At 31.9% G+C, this 20,435-nt stretch overlaps 2 protein-coding genes across 2 annotated transcripts; one reads left to right on the top strand and one right to left on the bottom strand.

Moving 5' to 3' along the window:
• Nucleotides 1-1,094: 1,094 nt before the first annotated feature.
• LOC134231781 (uncharacterized) lies at nt 1,095-4,959 on the bottom strand (the record flags this gene model as incomplete). Its single annotated transcript, XM_062713745.1, has 5 exons — nt 4,923-4,959; nt 2,329-2,556; nt 2,002-2,157; nt 1,681-1,845; nt 1,095-1,196 (listed from the first exon to the last, which is right to left on the bottom strand). Coding segments are annotated over exons 1-5 (670 nt in total), but the record flags the coding sequence as incomplete, so codon positions are not given.
• A 141-nt stretch (nt 4,960-5,100) lies between these two features.
• On the top strand, nt 5,101-9,184 carry LOC134231782 (uncharacterized). The gene is made up of 4 exons (XM_062713746.1): nt 5,101-5,378; nt 8,162-8,299; nt 8,502-8,598; nt 9,175-9,184. Exons 1-4 carry the CDS (start codon nt 5,117-5,119, stop codon nt 9,182-9,184), a joined length of 507 nt encoding a protein of 168 aa, XP_062569730.1. The 5' UTR covers nt 5,101-5,116.
• Nucleotides 9,185-20,435: the final 11,251 nt, after the last annotated feature.

Here is a 20,435-nt window from a genome sequence, read left to right as displayed (position 1 = left end):
TTCTTCAAATCTCATTTTTTCCAACTCTACTTGATACTGAAATTCTGACATATTATAAGATTCTGATTTAAGTGTATAATCTGGAAGATCATATTTTCCAAAGATGTTTTCTTCAACTAGTTTGTTTGCAACCTTTATTCTAATGTCTTGCTTTCTCTGTGAAGATTTAACCTCTAACCCAAGATGCAAACCTAACGCGATCAAGTCATCCTTTTTTAATGTATCAAAAACCTGAACACTTGGCGAATTAAGAAAGTCTGTGACCGAAAATACCATGCTGATTTCTGCTGGCTTATAATCAAATTTAACGGTTCAATTAACAAAATTTTGACAATAAACTGCAAAAGTGCAAGAAATTCTTGATCCCGGACGAGCCCCCAATTCTGTTATGGGTCAAAATAACCCTAAATGCCAGCAAAGATCAACCACACAATTTAAACTTAACAATAATTTATTAACATTAATATATAATAAGTATATGAAACATAAAGTACAAACTTAGCAAAAATACATACATCAGAGTGTCCGTTGCTGCACACAATGTCCCAGTGAAAATATATCCCAGTTATATCTCAATAGTGCTTATACGACAAAGTATCCACAATTATTTATGCATCGAATTGACGGGGTATTTATACAGTATCATAAATCTAGAATATTCTAGAAATTGTAAATACATGATATTCCTGGAAAGTTCTGGACATGAATAAAGTTCAAGAATGTTCTAGAAAAAATGACCAAACATAATGACCACTCTGGAATGTTCAAGAAACTTAATGTTACTAATAATATACAAGATGAAACAATACAAATACAACACATCTCACAACATTGTATTTAAAACTTTCGTCGGCCATTATTTGAACAAACTTGAATTCCCTTCACCCAAGGATGCTTTTTGACAAGTTTGGTCGAAATTGGCCTAGCGGTCCTTGAGAAGAAGTCGAAAATGTGAAAAGTTTACAGACACACAGACGGACAGACAGACACACAGACGGACAAAATGTGATCAGAAAAGCTCACTTGAGCCTTCGGCTCAGGTGAGCTAAAAAGTAGAACTATTTGTCTTTGATGATAAATTTAAAAAACAATACCAGCATTCGATGCTGCGAAAGGTGCAGATGGTTCAGCCCGGCTCATTTCTTGAACTTGTGTCTGGTTGCTCTCTGATCCAACTCGATTATTGGAAGAGGTAACTGGAAATAAATACGTTTCGTTCATCTACATAGCTTTAAGCAAAGGACATATTTTAATCAACTACAATTCAAATATCGATCGGCATTTTTGTTTGATTATGTAAAAATTCATACTTTCATTTTTCAGGTATGATTGGATGTATTGTTTGCCAATATAACACATGAAGAATGGTTTAAGAATATAAACATATTTTGTTGATAGAAAACAAGCTATGAATTTTATAATAATTTATCAAATTGTACCACTTTTGTTATAATTATATTCCGGCTTTGTTTAGAGGTTGTTAACATTGACATATTGTTAAATATTTTTCGATATTCACTACCAAAAATAAAGGGCTGGCATATCACAGCCCATTAATCTTCAAATAAAGATTTACCGAACGGATACATTCCTTTTATTTCAATTGCAAGATAAATGTATTCATTTTAAAATGAGAAATAAAGACATAATTATCTGTGCAATTTTCAATAAGAAACTTACAATGTTTTTTTGTGTTAAACACAGTCACAACTGCTGCGGCTGATACAAATACAGCAGATATCCAGCACAAAATAAAAGAGGGACGCTTATTTGAGTAGTTCGCTGTCCAGTCATATTCATCATAATGATCTGCGTACACAGAGGCTCCAGATATAATAAATATTGCTGCAGAATATAATTAGATGTGTTTTTATTTGTCCATGTTATTAAATTTTAATGACAAGGAATAAGATTTTAAAATATTTTGTGCAGTTTAAACATCTTTCTTTCATTTAGTCGGTTAAATAAAGTGAAAAAAATATATATGAGAAAATTATATACCTGACAAGGTGGAAAATAGTATGATTGCAACGCTTGCAACTTTTGGATGAGTCCTTTTGCAAAACTTCTTTTTTGCTTCGACTAATATCACAATAAATACGATCAGTATGATGCAAAATGCCAAAATCAAAAGAACTCTCACTGCATTTATCCAACCTTTATTAAAAAAAACTTAAGCATAACATACTGTTGCTTATGTTTAATGGAGATTTTTTAAAATAATTCTTTATCACCACACTTATACGTTTTCTGCTTGAATAACAATTTCAGAAATATATACAGAATCATACTCTATGTCTCATGAGATAACTTATCAGCAAATATTACCTGGTGTAACCTTTTCTGTGTTCGACATCGTTGATATAAACGAATCTATTGTGTAACAACAGAGATAACTTCCATTGTCGTTGCAATGGTGCCAAAGACCTTGTCTTCCAAACTGGTTTGTTGACCAATCATCGAGTCCAATGACTATTGCTAATAATATGATGCTTATTTGCAACAGCGTAGATGCAACTTTTTTCCTTTGTTTTTTCAACAGCAGCAAAAAAGATCCTGCTTTGGAAAGAAAAACTTAATTTGCACTTAATTTGTTATCATATATTAGAATGATTAAAAGAGGAGCTTTATATAATGTATAGACACTTTACAAGTGAAGGATATTATGACGTAGAAACAAAATGTTTTTCAATTTTTTTCGGGGATTCTCTTAAGCGTTGAGCTTCAGATTGGCAAGTATTTGTGTTGAAAATACTCAGTTTTAAATTCTTCGAGAATATAAACATTTTGTTTTGAAAATCAAACATATTTTAAATTAAAATTAACGTATTGCATAGTTGACTGAACTAGAAAACGATGTTACAGGTATAGGTACGAGTATTTGGTGGTGAAAATAATCCTTCAGTTTGTCATAATGTTATGAAAACATGACATTGTATTCAGCAGTACAAAACTGATAAGAAAAATGTTTGACTTAGCCCCCTACACTTTGTTATAAATTAACCAGCGCAAATTGACCATCACTTAATTCAACTGAGTTGCAATACATTCGCAAAATGCTTTTTTACGTTCTTATCGCTACCAAATTTGCGAAGTAATCATAAGTAAATTAACAATCACAAAGCTTTTCTCGAGCACTAATTAAACACAAAAAACATTGAACTTTTGACAAACTGAAATATATTTGAAATAAAAATGAAAACAATTAATTGATATAAAATTTTACACAGTGATAAATTATGTTTTAGTCTATTATCTTTCTTTAATGTATGGAGAGAGAAATCTTTCGTAGGTCACAAAATTAAACATTCATGTATGCGTAGACCTACCTGTATATATTTTTAAGTAATTATTATCGTTTGACTATAATATTTAAAAACTTTTGAATTAAAAGAAAAACCATTATTTGGTGTCGTAAAATACTTATTTTCTGAATCTGTTAACAAGGTGATATAATAACGGAATATGTTTGAAACTCAGTTCCATGTCAATTATAATAACTTGGTAAACTTTAGTCAAACGAAGTAATTTGTTAGATTAGTATTAGAAATCACTTGTTTTTCACTGGAATTTTTCGAATATGGCTTGTCTCTCTTTGTTCATGTGTTCTATAGTTTTGCAAGGCCTACAAAATTATTAATTCTGACTCATAGCAATTGATAATGACCGAAAACACAGAAAGTGATAGCGACCGAGCCTGCGAGGTCGCTATCATTTTTCTGTGTCTGAGGTCAATATCAATTGCCATGAGTCCTTATAACCACATAATGACCATTCACTCAAGTCCATAATTGTTATATTATATATAATCACTCAAAATGAATGCGCTAATGCAGTCCTAACTAAACAGACTAGGCTATCATTAAGTCACAATGGTTAAAAACACGCTTCTCATACTGTGTCGTCACGTTCTACGTAACTTCGGTGCAACCGAACGCTCTGTTGTGAGTTATCATTTTCCGCCGACGCGCTTTCGCGTCGTTATCACAAAAGGAGGAATATCACGTGACGTCCTTTCAGCCATTGAAAATTACGAAAATAATCCTCTTATATAATATTTTCTGTTAATTTATATTTCTCATAGAATTTATTGAATTCAGCACATTTCAGGAAGTTTTCAAAATTTAACTTTTGTTGGGGCAAATATATGCAATATGCCGCATATAGTTCTTTATGCCACATCGAATTGAAACATGCTTCATCAACCATGAAATTATTTATTGAATGCATTTGTTTTTTAAAACTTTAAATATGTTAGGTGATCACTTAGAAATTTAGTTCAGAGTATATAATGGTCTAAATATTAGTATGAAAAAAGTCCCTCAGCAAATGGCTTTACGATAGATTTATTTTCTTACATGGCCATTGTATCGACCATAGAAAATACAAAACGAGACATAATCACCATAATCACTCATAGTAACTATTAGGGCAATTGCTCCGATATTATTTAAAGTTCACTGTAGATATTTATATCATATTATCTTGCATGTTCACATAACTCAACATAATTCAACATGATCAAATGGCATCTTGCTTCCATGTCCTTTACTGGCATTGGTTAATAAGTTTACCAGCATTAAATTCAAATTTTACAAAATGGTGACTTGCATTTCACCATAATGTTTATGCATGCAAACATAATTATCTTTACCGTTAACATACATACCTCGGATGTAGACATAATTCATCTTGCATATAAGGGTCAGAAATATATAAAACGTAACATTTCTTAATCAGATGTCATGTTTTTACTACATGTATATATCTTTCAATAGTTATTACTCTTACTTTTTTTGTATTCAAAAATGTTCATATTATGAAAAATTAAAAAAAAAGAGTTTTAAATAACGATTCTGACTTCGGATAGATGAGATTTGTATTTTAATGGAGAAAGTTTTAATAGAATAAAACATACTTACCAGAATTTTCTTCAGCCATTTGTAAAGCTTTAAAGGATTGACTGCAAGAACACGTTTAAAATCCAAAAATCAATTGATTGAATATTTGAGTGTTATATAATTTGCATGGGTGTTTTCCCATGCTTAACACCGATGAAAACTTGTTAAATCAGATCACTGCATTGTAACACGCAACAACAAAATATCAAGTGAAGATGATATTTGAAATTTTTGTTTTCATTATACCATTCTATTTAAATCAGAGACGAGAAAGAAATGCCCCTAAAAACATTATTTGTCTTTTATGGGCTTTAATCAATTTTGTTGTGTTTATCTCAGTAACGGCCATTGCAAGAACTTGGATTTTCTCAAACACAGGAAAGCTCACCACAAATATAGGGATATGGAGAACAAGCATAACAAATGAGGAGACAGGTGAAATTTGCTACAGAGATAATGTCCATATATCTAAAAACGGTAAGAAATCTGTAACATGACATCACATATCATAAATATTTTACAGAAATTTTACCTCGACAAAGTATTAACTTACGAAACTGGAAGTTTTTGCTCTATTTTGAGCGAGAGAAAGATTATTATATGTATGAGCATTCATTGACACAATTCGAATGAAGGTATATTCCATCATTATAATAAAGATATTCATTTTCATGTATTTACATGTGCTGTGTTTTTCTAGTAAGCCAACTGTGAAATTGATTTGCAAACCATTTTCGTGTACACTCACGCGTAAAAATATATACGGAGAAACGTGCGCTTACGTGACGTCACAATGAGGCTACAGCGACGTTAGTAAAAGTATTATGATATAGGGTAGCAAGATATTCAAAAATTGAGTATAATTTTGGTGATTTCAAACTTGTAAAATGTAAATATAAGGAATGTTTTTAAGTTGAGTGTGAATTATAGGTGTGAGAATCACACAGACTTGCACGAAGGCATATTTTTATAGAAATATGCCTACGTGACAAGGCTGTGTGATTCACACACCAATTCCTCGCACAAAACTTAAAAACATTCAAAATGACTTGTTTTTTCTAAACAAATTCTCTCTTTATTCATTCTTATTTTGAAAAATACCATGAGTGAGACACTCAAAACCGAGATTCCTTTTTAGTAGGTTTTGACATAATACGGATCCCTTACGGCTAAAACCTTCTATATATAAATGCCGAAAACAAATTTTGCAGCTACACAATGACGCCTCTATATGAATAGACAAGCGCTCAAGTAGCCACATCTTTCACATGAGAACTTTTCCTTGGAAAAAGTTAAAAAAAAAGTTCAATATTAAAAGTTTTATATGTATAATATTGTTAGTAAGAAAAAATCAAAGTACTGAAAGCACTCATGGGAGTTGAACATGGTGTAAAATAAAATCTTTGATCGGGAGGTTAAATAAGTGAACAATATTATTATTTCAAATACAGACATTTGTTTCAGATTTTTTGAGTTGCAAACAATCTTGAAAAAGACATTCAGAGACATTAAATAGCAAAAAAAATACATGGGTTATAATGCTTGCCTGCCTACATTAGTCCTTTTTTTTTATACCCCCTGCTTGAAAAGCGGAAGGGTATTCATTAATCGGGATTTCCGTCCATCTGTTTGTTACGCTTTAGGTATACCCATCTCTTATCCGCAACTCTTCTTGCACCACTGAACGAAATTTTCATAGAAGCTTTATTACATATTGACGTTGAACACCTTCTTTACTTTAATTTTCATCCTACACATATTTTGGGTTTCCCATTGCAAAACATGGACACTGCGATTATTTTCATATTAGAGGCGGTTGGTCATTTATATAATTCACTGCTCACAGTCTTGAAATTTGTAATAAAGTTTTCCTTAATTGGCACCTTTACCCATGTGTTATGAAAATTTCAGTTTCGCAGGAATAATATCAATGTTGATAAAATATGGATTTTAACACAGCATCCTCTTAAGAGCTAACAGGTTTGTTATATAAAACTTCTCTGTGAATATAAATTAATGTATTTCAATTACACGAATATATACATGGAGTACGTCAGAACTTAATCTTTTTTTAATAGCAATACCAAGTTAAAAACAAAATTAATATTTAATGACCAAACATAAAAACAGTGGTATATGTGAGAGTTTGTGTGCGTACAAATTATCTGGTATATAAATGAGGTTTTCCTTTTATTAAAAAAAAAATATATGCTTCATTTTGTTGTTTTTAATCGCGATTTTACGAAAACATCGGTGTCCGTTTTTGGTTCTAACATTTACAACAGAGTACTAGAGTAACCGCTTTTGGCAAGTGATACTGCTGATTTAGTAATAAATACGCATGTTTCCTAAAGTTTTTATGCGTTAATGAATTCATTTAAACCAAGAAAATATTCATGAAATTCAGTACACCGGTAAAAAAGAAATTGCTACCGTCGGGCGTCGGGAAAACTAGATTTACCGCTTGCCGTCAGTATGTAGAGTTGTCGTTCGTATCTCTTTCAGTGTACGACGCTACACTAAAAATGAGTTCCATTACGAAAAAGTTTTGAGGTTCTTTATAAATTAGTTTTACTTTGAACGAAATCTAATATTCAAAATAAGATTACTTTATCATTACATTTACTTACATTATGAAAATTAGATCAATTCAGGAGAAAATGACATGAACTATTTGTGGCGTATGTTTATGCATGTTTTCTGTTGAATATCATGGGAGTAAATCAGCCGACACAGTAGCCTCGCTTTCGGCTCTATATAATCAACACAAATTACTGCGCATGTTAATTGCGTGATAACCATGGGAGATTGAACATAGTTCAACTCCCAAAAAGTGGTTCGGGGAGAGGGGGTGATTTAAAGAAATTTGAATCTACGCTTCCTATGGATGCCTTTAAGCTATAGTGTTACATAATGACTATGCTGTTGTATAACTGTGATCCCCTTTTATTACCCCTTTATTATCCTGGGAGTCATGATTTGAACACATTTAAATACGGAAGGGACATTTATATTAATGGCATCATGACTCTGTGTTCTTGTGAAGAATTTTAAAGATGTTTCCTATGCATTACAATGTAAAAAGTTTATCAACCGTTGTAGTACCACCCTACCCCCGGGGTCATTACTTGAACATACTTAAATATTCACTTCCTAAGGATGGTTTCATATGAATATGTCTAATTATGGTTTTACTGTTCTTGAGATGATTTTAAATATTATTTTCCTATGTATTCATATGTAAAACTGTTTTCTTATAGAATATCATTGGGCAACAGCAGGATTCCATGTGACTTCAATTGTTATCCTATTTGTGATAGTCATGTTGGCATTCATAAATCTGATAAAGGACAGCAAACTCATCTTGGAAATTATTTTTTACCTTTGTATTTTGCACAGTACGTACTTTCAAACAAAAAAAAATATTGCCTCGTCGGGATGGAAGCAAATTTGTTTAAAGAAAAAAATTGCCATAATAAAAGTTTGCAGTATCTACAATTTTATTTTTTCTTCAAAATATAAAAAAGAAGATTCAGCAAAGCGCTAAATTAAAAAAAAATGTACTGTAAATGAGTTTTCACTTTGATTTTATAATTTCAGTTACACTGAGCGCTCTTTCAACGGCAATATTTTTCACTGGAATAAAGGAAGACACTCAAACAAAGGATTATCATGTTGGCGCATCATTTATTAAGCGGTTAGCTTCGCTAACCGCTTTATGGCATGTATCGACACCGGAAACTTCCATAAGGCACTACCTATCGACAACGGAAACTTCAACAAAGCCTCTGCCTTATTTGTTTCTAACACATATAACACATGTTAAATAAAATCAAGACTATCAAAACAACATAATCTTTCGGTTTTTATTTTTTTTCTGATTTTGTTTGTCAATGAAATAAATTTATAATTGTTGTATTTAAAAAGTTTATGTATAGGAGCATTTGGTGTCGAGATTAAATTTCCGTGACGTCAGCTGATGGCCATCGGGCCCTGTGACGAAATTCGAAGTCAGCATGAAGTTTAGCTGATAACATTATCAACGCGTTGGATTTAAACTTAAGGAAGAAATATATAGCAAGAAATATCATATTTGAACCCAATGCTACACGAAAACCAGTAGGCATATCCGATTTATGTGTTATATTGAAGCCTGAATCGAACAGGGGGTCAAAATGGCGCTGCACACCTTAATTGTGTATTTAAACTGTATATAGAGGGTGTAGAATGTTTCGATATTTGGCTAATTTAGAGACTTACTGATAAATTTCAGGTGCATGTGATTAATTATAAGGCACCCCTCATGAACAATAAATATTTGACCGAATTATGCTACTGGCACAGGGAGGACGGGTTAATTACTGGCTAAAGGGGTTGAAGGTTATTACAGACTGCAAAACGTCGGAGAATCTCTCGATCGAGTTTCGTTTTCCTTGCCAAAATATTCAGGCATCCCTTTAATTAACTTAAGTAATACTAGTACATGTAGAAAGCCTTTATATAAAAAAAAACTGAATACTTCTGTAAGTTGTACAGTTATGGATTACTTCCATTATAATGAAACGTTTGTTTTCTTCTCCTTTTTTTCTCAATTGAAATTATTTAAAAGATAATGAAAGCTTTGTTTCGATCCAGGGATAAATTCTGTACTCAGTCTAATTATTACAAACGATTATAAAAGATCACAATTTTTAAAAAATATTTGCCAAATACTCAGTATATATTCGTTTATATATATCATGCTTGCAAGACTCTTTTTTAAATAATTGTCATATACTATTTACTTATTCGAACATTTAATTGTATTAAAAGTCAAAAGTGTACATTTCTTAAAACTTTATAATCTTGTTTACTTGTCTTTCTTCCTGTGAGAGAAATAGTTCATAATATTAATAAACAGATGTTCTCAGTATCTGTATCAAAATACAGAATGAACAGTGATCGGTCTCAAAAGAAACACGGATCCTTGAAAATTCCGGTGCCTAGGAGAAGTAAGCATCCCCAATGACAGGTCACACCTGCTGACCCACAGTGAGCCTACGAAACTGAAGCTCTATGAAATCAAATTGATTTATAAATTCTCTGCTCGTCCATCCGTTTTTCTCAGACTAGCCAGCTAAAGATCTATGTACAGTACTCCAAATAAATTAATCTAAAAAATTTGAATTATCATTTTATTTTCTTTTTGAGTTGTTTGCTATAGTAGCAGTTACCTAATTTCAGAATCAATAGAGCATGAAAGACAATTAAATTTGCAACATCAACATTTTTTTTTTCGTTCTGAGCACTTTTGGACACCACCAATGGAGACAATTAGGAAGAAATTTTTTAACTTCCTGTCTTTCAAACTGAAAATCTCAGGTTGATATTTTGAAACATACGTTTGTGACATCAATCCGGGATGTTATTGGTTTTTCCATTTAGTTAAGTCAGGGATTTTTTTACCCTTTGATTCCAGGGGCCGGGGCCGTCAAGATTGGGAAAATAGCTATATTTGGTTGAAATTGGGAAAAAAAAAATTCATACAAATAAAAAGGAAAAAACAAGCAAAAATCAACTATTTAATTTTTTTTTCTTATCTTTTATTGTATAAAACTGGCTTCAGTCAGCTTTACTGCTAATAATAAAAGCGGCTGTTGAAGTTAAGGGGCTTACAAATGGCAAAGCTGCAGAGTATGATAAAATTGTAAATGAACATATTTATACGTTGTCATCTTTTTTACCTTTATTTAAAAAGTTTGTTAAAAAATAAAAGTTGATAGTAGTTTTGTTCCTGATGAGTGATTAATCAGTACTGATTGACCAGTTTATAAGAATAAGACTCAAGAGCGATTTTACCCAGCCTGAAAAATGCCGTCCGATGCAAACTGGAGAGACTGCCATGATATACATGTACATTAATTTATTAAATGACGATCCCGACTTTAATTTTTCAACATCGATCCCGCTATAAAAACATCGGTAGTATTCCGAATGACTTCTCAGAGCTTCTCGGATGGCTCGTACATCGCACATAGGGAACATAATACCCGTTTTTCATTATTTTATTTAAATAATTTGCAACTTAATATTTTTTTTCATTTTGGGAATTTTTAGGTATAATTCTGGGAAAAACATGCACTTTTCAGCATTGGGAATGGGGCCGAATTTCGGCCCCAGAGAGACCCTAAAAAAATCCCTGTAAGTACTACAAAAGTCAGTGTGTCTGCTTCTTCGCTGATGACTTTGGACAAAGATATGCATACTTACTTTAATATCATCACTGTATGCATTTTGTGTTATTCTACACTGTACAGTCATATTCCATGGAAGCATGCTAACCGCTTTTCAGTACTTTCAGTACTTTGATTGTCCATATGGCAGTAATGGGGCTAAATATCATATTGATTCTTATAGTTATCTTTTACCGATGTCATGAGATACCTGAAGATGAAATTCAGCAGCAGCCTTCAAATAATACAGGTTAACAGTAAACGCGCTTTTAACAAGTGACAGAAGAGGATATTCAACTCTTTCAGTTGGAAATTAACTTTTCTTTACGTAGTTGTTTGATAACTTCAAAACAGTAAGCCTAAAAAAAACTTATTTTAGGAGTTCAATGATTTCTAAATCTGATAGTAAAACTGTAGTTTTTGTTTCAACAATTTATTCTGTAATTCCTTTAATTTACCATTGTCTTTTAACCCAATGTCATAAGTTGATATGTCATTGGAATTTGTAACCATAGAAACTAAGGCAGTTTATTCATGGTAGGATTGTTTATTTTCTCTCAATAGCTATGGAATCAACATTCTTTAAATACATATAAAACCCTGCATATAAGGAAGGAAAAAGGAGATATATTTTTTATCTTCCAAGTAAAATTTATCACTTAGATATTTTCACGGTGACAGAAACACTTCAAAGGTCAAGGGATGAGTGTAACAGTAATTTTTTGTTGTTGTTGAAAATGTAATAAGAATTTGTATATGCACTCCAATCCATTTTTTTTAATTCAATAATATGTCTATGTCGAATTTAATTTAATATATTAACAAACTCGTTACGAACACAAATGAATGGAGTTTATAAATTGTAAGTTTTTCTTTTGTGTTTCTTTGAAGTCATTTTTTTTCAATTTCCCTTTTTGTCTAAGTAACGCAATTTCGTTTTTTATATTTTGAGACAAAGATCTTTATAAAGTTTGCAAACATATACCTTGCACACATTCAAGTTGTCATTGAAAATGGTTGAAAAATATTATTTACCTATCTTCCGATATAATCAAGAATCATTTGTCTGTTGCATAATATGAGAACTCCCTTTACAATAGAGAGATCTTTATGCAGCTATTATCTAATGAGTCACAAGAACGTTCTTATTGACTCATTTTGTTTGAATAATGCTTTGCAGGAGACATCAAATGAAACTTGAGACCAAATATGTTTTTACGTTGCCTGGAGATTCTTTGTTAAACAATTTGTTAGCTCATGATAACAAAATCAATTTTAACTTTTAAAGAGTTTATCAAATTAACAAGGAGAATTTACTTAACGAACCCAAAAAGTTCTTATCAAAAATTAAGAAATTTGAACATTAAACTTTTTAATCTTTACAAACAACGAGGGATTGTTTGTAAAAGCAAATTTATGATAATCCTTAGCAACACGTACAGGCAATTAACAAACAATATTCATAAATCAGTTCTATGTGAAAAGACATTATATAAAATCAACCTCTTTGCTCCCTCTTTTAGCTCACCTGAGCCGAAGGCAGCTTTTCTGCATGATCACATTTTGTCTGGCGTTGTCTGTCTGTCTGTAAACTGTTCACATTTTCGATCTCTTCTCAAGAACCACTGGACCAATTTCAGCCAAACTTGCCACAAAGTATCCTTGAGTGAAGAGGATTCAAGTTTATTTAAATAAAGGGGAGAAAATTAAAAATTAGTGAGAAAGTAATGGCATCTTTTAAAAATCTTCTTCTCAAGAACCACTGGGCCAGGAAAGATGAACCTTATATGGAAACATTTTCATGGAGTAGGTTCAAATTTGTCCAAATCATGACCCCCGGGGCTACGGGGGAAGGGGGCTTTTTGGTCGATCAAAGTTTTACATAGGAGTATACAGGAAAATCTTTAAAACTCTTCTCAGGAATCACCGGGTCAGGAAAAATGAAATTTATATGGAAACATCCACATGTAGTATAGATTCAAGTTTGTTAAAATCATGACCCAAGAGAATAGGGAGGGGCAAAAATGACCGATCAAAGTTTTACATAGGAATATATACAGTATAAAGTAAAGATCTTAAAAATCTAAATAACCATTGGCCCGGGAAAGATAAAACTTATCTGGAAACATCCTCATATAGTGTAGATTCAAGTTTATTCAAATCATTAGGTCGGGGGGTCGGGCGGGGCTACAATTGCCGATCAAATTTTTACATAGAAATATTTAAGAAATATCTTTAAAAATCTTCTTCTTAAGAACCAGTAGGCCAGGAAAGATGAATCTAATAATATGGACACATCCACACATAGGCTAGATTCACATTTAATTGTTCGAATAATGACCCCAGGGGGTAGGGAGGGGCTACAATGGCCGATCAAAGTTTTAGATAGGAAGATATAGTAAAAATCTTTGAAAATCTTCTAAAGAACCACTGAGCCAAGAAAAATTAAACTTTTTTCGAAACATCCTGATATTGTGTAGATTCAAGTTTGTTAAACTCATGAACTCTGAGTGTCGGGCGGGGACACAATGGCTGATCAAAGTTTTATATAGAAACATAAAACAAAAAAATCTTCTTCTTAAGAACCACTACGCCAGAAAAGATGAAACTTATGTGAAAGCATCCTCATATAGTGTAGATTCAAGTTTATTAAAATCATAAACTCGGGGGGTCGCCCGGGGCCACAATGTCCGATCAAAATTTTATGTAGAACAGATCCTTATAAATATTCTTCTCGAGAAAAGCAGAACCATGGTTGTTTGTATCCTCAGGTAGTGTAATCATTACCCCCTGGGTAGGGCGGGGCAACAATGGACTGTCAAAGTTTTTATGTAAGGAAAATCCTTGAAAATCTTCTTATGAGGAATAGAAAAGTCATGATCTGTCATATTTTTTTTATGGAAGCAGCCTCATGTACATGTAGTGTAGATTCAATATCTTGATCCCCCAGGAGTAAGGTGAGGCCACAATGGGGGTAAAATTTTACATAGGAATATATAGGAAAAGATCATCAAAACTCTTCTTCTTGAGAATAACAAAGTCAGGGTTAGACATTTGTATGTGGAAGTATCCTCAGGTAGAGTAGATTGTATTTTGTACAAATCGTGGCCCCGGGGTAAGGGTGGGCCACAATGAACAAGTTTTACATAGGTATATATATGAAAAATCTTCTCAACATGTTCAAGAACAGCAAAATTATGATTGGTTACGAAAGCATCCTCGGGTATAATATAGATGCATATTTGTTAAAATCATGACCCCAGCGAGTAAGGTGAGACCCCAATACAAGTTTAAACTTATAGGGAAATTAGAGTTATAGTAAGAAGAAAACTGTAATCATCCTTGGTTAGTGTAAATTCAAGTTTTTCGTAGATTTAAATATCTTGAATTTATACCCCCTTTTAGGGTTAGGACAAGTTATGCATTTACTGAATTCATTTTTTCTTGTTCCTAGCCACAGTGCACAGGTGAGCGAAGTGGCCCATTGGCCTCTTGTTTATTAAAATAAGCTAATTTACAACTATTTCTAAATTATTGCTGTATTGTCCATACATGTTTATATATTTAAAGAAATATGTATGTTTTTCTCAGGTTAATGTAAATGCCGATGGTCAAGATAAATTAATTGGATATATTTTTCATTCTAATTTTGTTGATTTGTAGTTATATGTTAATTGAAAGTCCATATAACCGAATAATTGTTTTAAAACTTATTTTTTTATTGGGAGTGTTTCATGAAATTTTATTTTTGGATCCTCCTTGGTGGGGTCAATTACATAGGAAAGTATCAAATAGATCAAATTTACCTTCCTAATACCTTGAATTAAATTACCCTTACGCTGTATCATTACAAGGGTTTTATAATGGAATTTAAACAATAATTATTAAAAGTACCCAAATTAAAAGTCACTCATATATATATGCCTTTATATTCATCACAGGTAATTTCGGGGATGTACCCCTACTTTTCGATTTTTTTCTTTTTATGTCTGAGATTGACACACATTTTTAATTTTGTTATATTCTTATATGTGCTTAATGTTATTTTAAATTGTAACTCTTTGTCTCAATAAGCTTTTTAAAATAAATTTTGTTTTCGACTGATATTGTCTTTTATCATTTTCTCAGTAGTAATTATACCGATTCTGCACGGTGTGATACTGGTGACGTCACAATACCCCATATCAAGGATCGGTCCTAAAATCCTGATCACGTATCGGACCGACGGGCAGAAATTCCATATCAAACCGGAAGTACCGCTTGTATGAAGTTTTAAAGTTAATTTTCTTGATTTTATTTAAATATCCATGTAAAATAATTATTTAATCACATTTATGGTCTTATTTTTTTTTTCAGTTACCTAAAATTGGCTCTTTTAGATTTTAAAGAAAGGGATCATATACAGGCGCGAAACATTCTTGAATGACCATATGTGAACTCGTATATTAAGGTAATACAAAATACCCCTGGATTCTTTTTGACTAATTTCTATAAAAATACTGGAGAAAAATAGAGTAATATTACTACATTGACAACAATGAATGACCCCTGTAAGAAATATGATAAGTTTTGGCATGATTGCGTCATATTTTATGGAAAAAAGCAGAGAATCCTATATGTTGGTCACTGTGGAGTTTGCATATTGGAATGTGTTTACGCTATCCAAGTGTAATAAACAAGATGTAACAGTCTGATATAAAATGCAGTGTATCTTTTGTTCAATAAATAATAGAGGGCTGATATTTGGAGTCACATATAAGGAGTCTCCGTTCGTTGTGCACTATAAAGGTCAAGTCATGTCAATAGGACAAAGGTCAAATATTGTGACGTCATCAACTGAATATTTTTTTTTGCCATTTATTTTTTTTTAATCCCCAAAATATCAGAAACTACCTGTTCATTTTTTTTATTTTTACACATTTAATTCTGGGACCCATTTTAATCATTCTATTAATTATTTGCAAAAATTGCATTAAACATTTTTTCTTTAGAAAACTTTAAGTGTAGGATATTAACATGTGAATTTTTAAATTCCGAGGCTATGTACGTTCTTCTTTTACATAATATTTTTCTCAAATGGTCCATTATCAATATGATTTACTAATTTAAAGTAGCAAAAAGGTTATCTATATCAAAATTATAACATAAACTTGCAAGAGATCAATTTATAATTCTAAAATAAGTCTCATTCTCAAGTAGAGTGTCTGATTTTACAATCTTTTTTGCAGGTTTCTGATAGGCCATATTTCAGACAATATGGGCAGAATATGTGCGGTTGAATTTCTTTCATTTTATATATTAAGAGAGATTTTATTTCCTAGAAAAAATATCAAAGTTTAAGAAAAATTGAATTTGAGGACACATTTGGCCTATCTACCCCTTTGGTATTGTGTCCTACTTTAAGTATTTCAAATATATGATAAATAGAATGCTTTTTTTTAAATAAATTATATGATAAAATATAAAAAATATATAATTATAAATAAATAATAAAGAATATATTTTTAAATATGAGAAATAGAATACTACGTATTTATATTCATATCATATGTTACATTAGCCTTGGGCTCCATATCAGCCCTCGGGCTGATATGGGGCCATTCGGGACGATATGACATATGATATGGATTTTAGTAAGTAATATTCTCTATTTATACCTGTATATCAGTGTGATATTCATACCAAATTCATTACAACATTTGTATTTTATAAATATCATTTAAGCGTTTCTACAATGTTCACTATGTCTCCTTACCTACTTATATCAGGTTCGATGGGATTTTCTTTTTTCTACCTCACTGTAGATACTATTTGGGGGGGGGGGGGGGCTTATGTGACAGGATTAAGTAAATAACAACTAGTATAGTAGCAAACTTTCTTATGATGTTATACTGTGCCTCATTATTTTTTTTTTTAATTTTAAGCTTTTTGATATTTTTTTTTCAAAAATAATCGATGCATTTGGATTTGATGTATTGTAAGCTCAGAAAGTTATATGGAAGTCAAAAGTTTGTGCATTTAGGTTCCATGGTTATATGTACATCATCCTAGGGCACTAATAATCACCTGATTGCTTAATCACTTCTAGCGCAAACTTTATAAACATAGGCCTATATGACAAAGAAACTTTTAAAGATTTTTTTGGCTACTCATTAACAAATTAATAAATTTGAAATGATTCATATTATTTCCAAATTATGCACATAAAGCTTATTATAGTTTTCAATATTAGTAAATCGTATTAGAGGAAAATATATGTTGTGATTCTATAATTATATGCTGTGGGTTTGTAATTATATGCTGTGGTTCTTTTATTATCTGCAGTGGGTCTATAATTATATGCTGTGGTTCTATAATTATATGCTTTGGATGTATTATTATATGCTGTGGATCTATTATTAAATGCTGTGGGTCTATAATTATATGCTGTGGGTTTATAATTATATGCTGTGCTTTCATTATTATATGTTGTGGGTTCATAATTATATGCTGTGGTTTCATTATTATATGCTGTGGGTTCATAATTATATGCTGTGGGTTCATAATTATATGCTGTGGTTCTTTTATTATATGCTGTGGTTTCATTATTATATGCTGTGGGTTTATGATTATATGCTGTGGGTGTATTGTTACACTTTCTGTCGGTGTATTAGAAACTAGCTATTCAAATCTGGACTTCTAGTTTTTTTTTTTAGTTTACTTGCTCAAAAAATGGCGGTAACTGCAACAGGCCTAACCGTAATAGGAATGAAAGAGTGGAGAGTGGAGTGCTGAATTGGAAGGCATTACCTGATTGGTTAATTAAGAAATAAATAACAAGTTTATAAACTTCAGTGGGAATTGACGTGGGTCGGTCACGTGATCAAATCCTGTGAAGGCCGAAGGCCTTCTCAGAAGATTTGATCACGTACCGACCCACTTCAATTCCCATTGAAGTTTATAAACTTGTTATTTATTACTTATATATACATTTGAGACAGACAATTGAATATTTTCGAATTTAAATTATTGCACTAACCGTCCGTCGTAGATTTCGAAAAATGACGCAAAGTGTAAATCGGCTTGCATGGCGGTTACGCTTCGAATTCATTAGGCTAAGGAATCTATTTCGAAGGGAATATTTTGTATAAGGCTACTTGTGATCAGTAATAGTGAACAGATTGTTGTCTGGGAATATTTTATTCGTGAAAAATGATAATCGATGCTGAAAAGACACAAGAAACACGCCCGAAGTTTGATGATAAAAAGTTGGAGGAATTTCGGTCGCTGGAAAGGGATGGATGGATCCAATGGATTGAGATACTTGTCCGAGCCAGTTAATTTGCAATTTGATCAAAAACATTCTACCGATTTAGTAACTAATGGCATACTTATCGTAAAACACTGATAAACACGGAGACACTGGCGACAGCTTTACATTGAACTACGAAAACGCCGAGGTGTTTGGCAGCTGTTCATGGCATGATTGCAAAGATATTTTCCAACAGATTTACACATTTATCGTGAGTAAAATTTAAAGATAAAATAAAAGTTTATCATGAAAATTTAACCAAAGGTCTATCCAAAAAATAAGGATGAACGTTAGAGACTGTGCAGCTGACAAAAGTGAAGAAAAATGTAAACAAACGCTAGGCTCCTAGTTTTCTCTATGTACACGGGTCGAATCGATAGCCCAAAAACTGTATGAAATACTTGTTTACATTTAAAATAAAATAATTATTATTTTACTTGCTTATTTTATTCATTTTTATACATGAAAAGCAAGTAGAGCAGGTCATTTTATAATTTATGTACCGGTAGATATTGCGCCGTGTGATTAGGTCACGTATTGACCTCTGACCTCTGACAAACTTCATACAGAATTGAAGATATTTTCTCTCTGTATGTTTATATAATGGAGAGGTACCACAAATGTATATATAATGAGGTACATCTATGTTATGTTTTTTTTTTTAATTTTTTTTTTAAGTAAAAATATTAATGTTTGAAATAAATGTGGGAATCTATGAATATTACAGAAATATAGAAATACCAGGGGAGATTGTAGGAGCGGGGTTGATTTTTTTTTTATGGAATGTAGGAATATGACAGAAATGTATAAATACCAGGGGAGATTGTAGGAGTGTTTTTTTTTGGGGGGGGGGGGGGGCAGAGTGTTATTTACTGCCGGTACCTAACCCTTACCTATTAATCAACTGCAATTTTGACCTATAAACGCCATGGGACCCGATATTTTTTTTGGGGGGGGGGAGGGGGGGGATTTTTTCTTTTATAAGCGCTTGGATTTAAGTTTCAAACGATGCCATACACTACAAATATTTATCATAAGAGCAATCTGATGCACATTATTAACGTACTTCCCTATTCGGACTTTATCAAATGCACCACGCTATACTAATATCTACATTCTTCTCACTACCCCCCCCCCCTTAACCAAGGACCTAACTCCCCTCAAATCTCAACACATGAAAACCAAATCTTTTTTTTATATATACATGTATATTTCCTTTTTTTTTTTTTTGATTGTCAAAATTTCTAAGTCCCCACTTTTAATTTTTCAAAAATTTCAAAACTTTAGCTTCAGTTCACTAGTTGCTTCCAATTTTGCCTTCACTTTGCAATACTCACTTGTTTAGGCCCAAATAATTGCAATCGAATGTGTAATTACTCGACCCTGACCGTTTTTGTTAAGCATGAAGTTCGATTTCCTATGTTTTTCGGGTGTATTTTTCATATTTTTTTTACATCCCTGTGTTCCCCATCTTTAACTGATAACAAAAAACAGAAAAAAAAGTTTGATTAAAATGCGGTGTATGTTCACACAACAGTGTGGGAGTGAAGTTTAAATGACCAAAGCTGGTCGTTGTTAACAAGAGTGCTGTTTCCTTTCATTGTATGACTTTATTTTACTTAAAACCTTTATAATTTCTGACCTACAAAGCATACCTGAATCACTTTTTAATCATTAGAGATCGCTAGATTTCGACGAACACAACAAAATCATTTTTTTATATAGCTTGAATTCTTTGAGGAACGGTTGTCTTGCTGTGAATCAATTTGAATTATGGATACTGCATTTTTTAACGTGGTGAATCTTTAATTCTAGGGTGCCTTAACGTTTCTGCAAATTGTGTCAAAGTGCTCCAAACAAATAAATTTAGAAAAAAATGTTTTGCTACTTTTCTATCCAGTATACTAATTAAATTATGCTGTTAAAATAATTCAATATAAGAGCAGAGTAAAGCAAAAACTTGCCTGGGGACTTAGAAATTTTGACTAGTATAAATAAACATTTAATTGCATATTTAGGGAGGTTTTATAC

Source organism: Saccostrea cucullata, unplaced genomic scaffold (assembly GCF_032062105.1).
Source record: "Saccostrea cucullata isolate Sc308-1 unplaced genomic scaffold, CSIRO_AGI_Scuc_v1 ctg4258, whole genome shotgun sequence".
NCBI lineage: Eukaryota > Metazoa > Mollusca > Bivalvia > Ostreida > Ostreidae > Saccostrea > Saccostrea cuccullata.
This window is presented reverse-complemented; position numbering and strand designations above follow the sequence as displayed.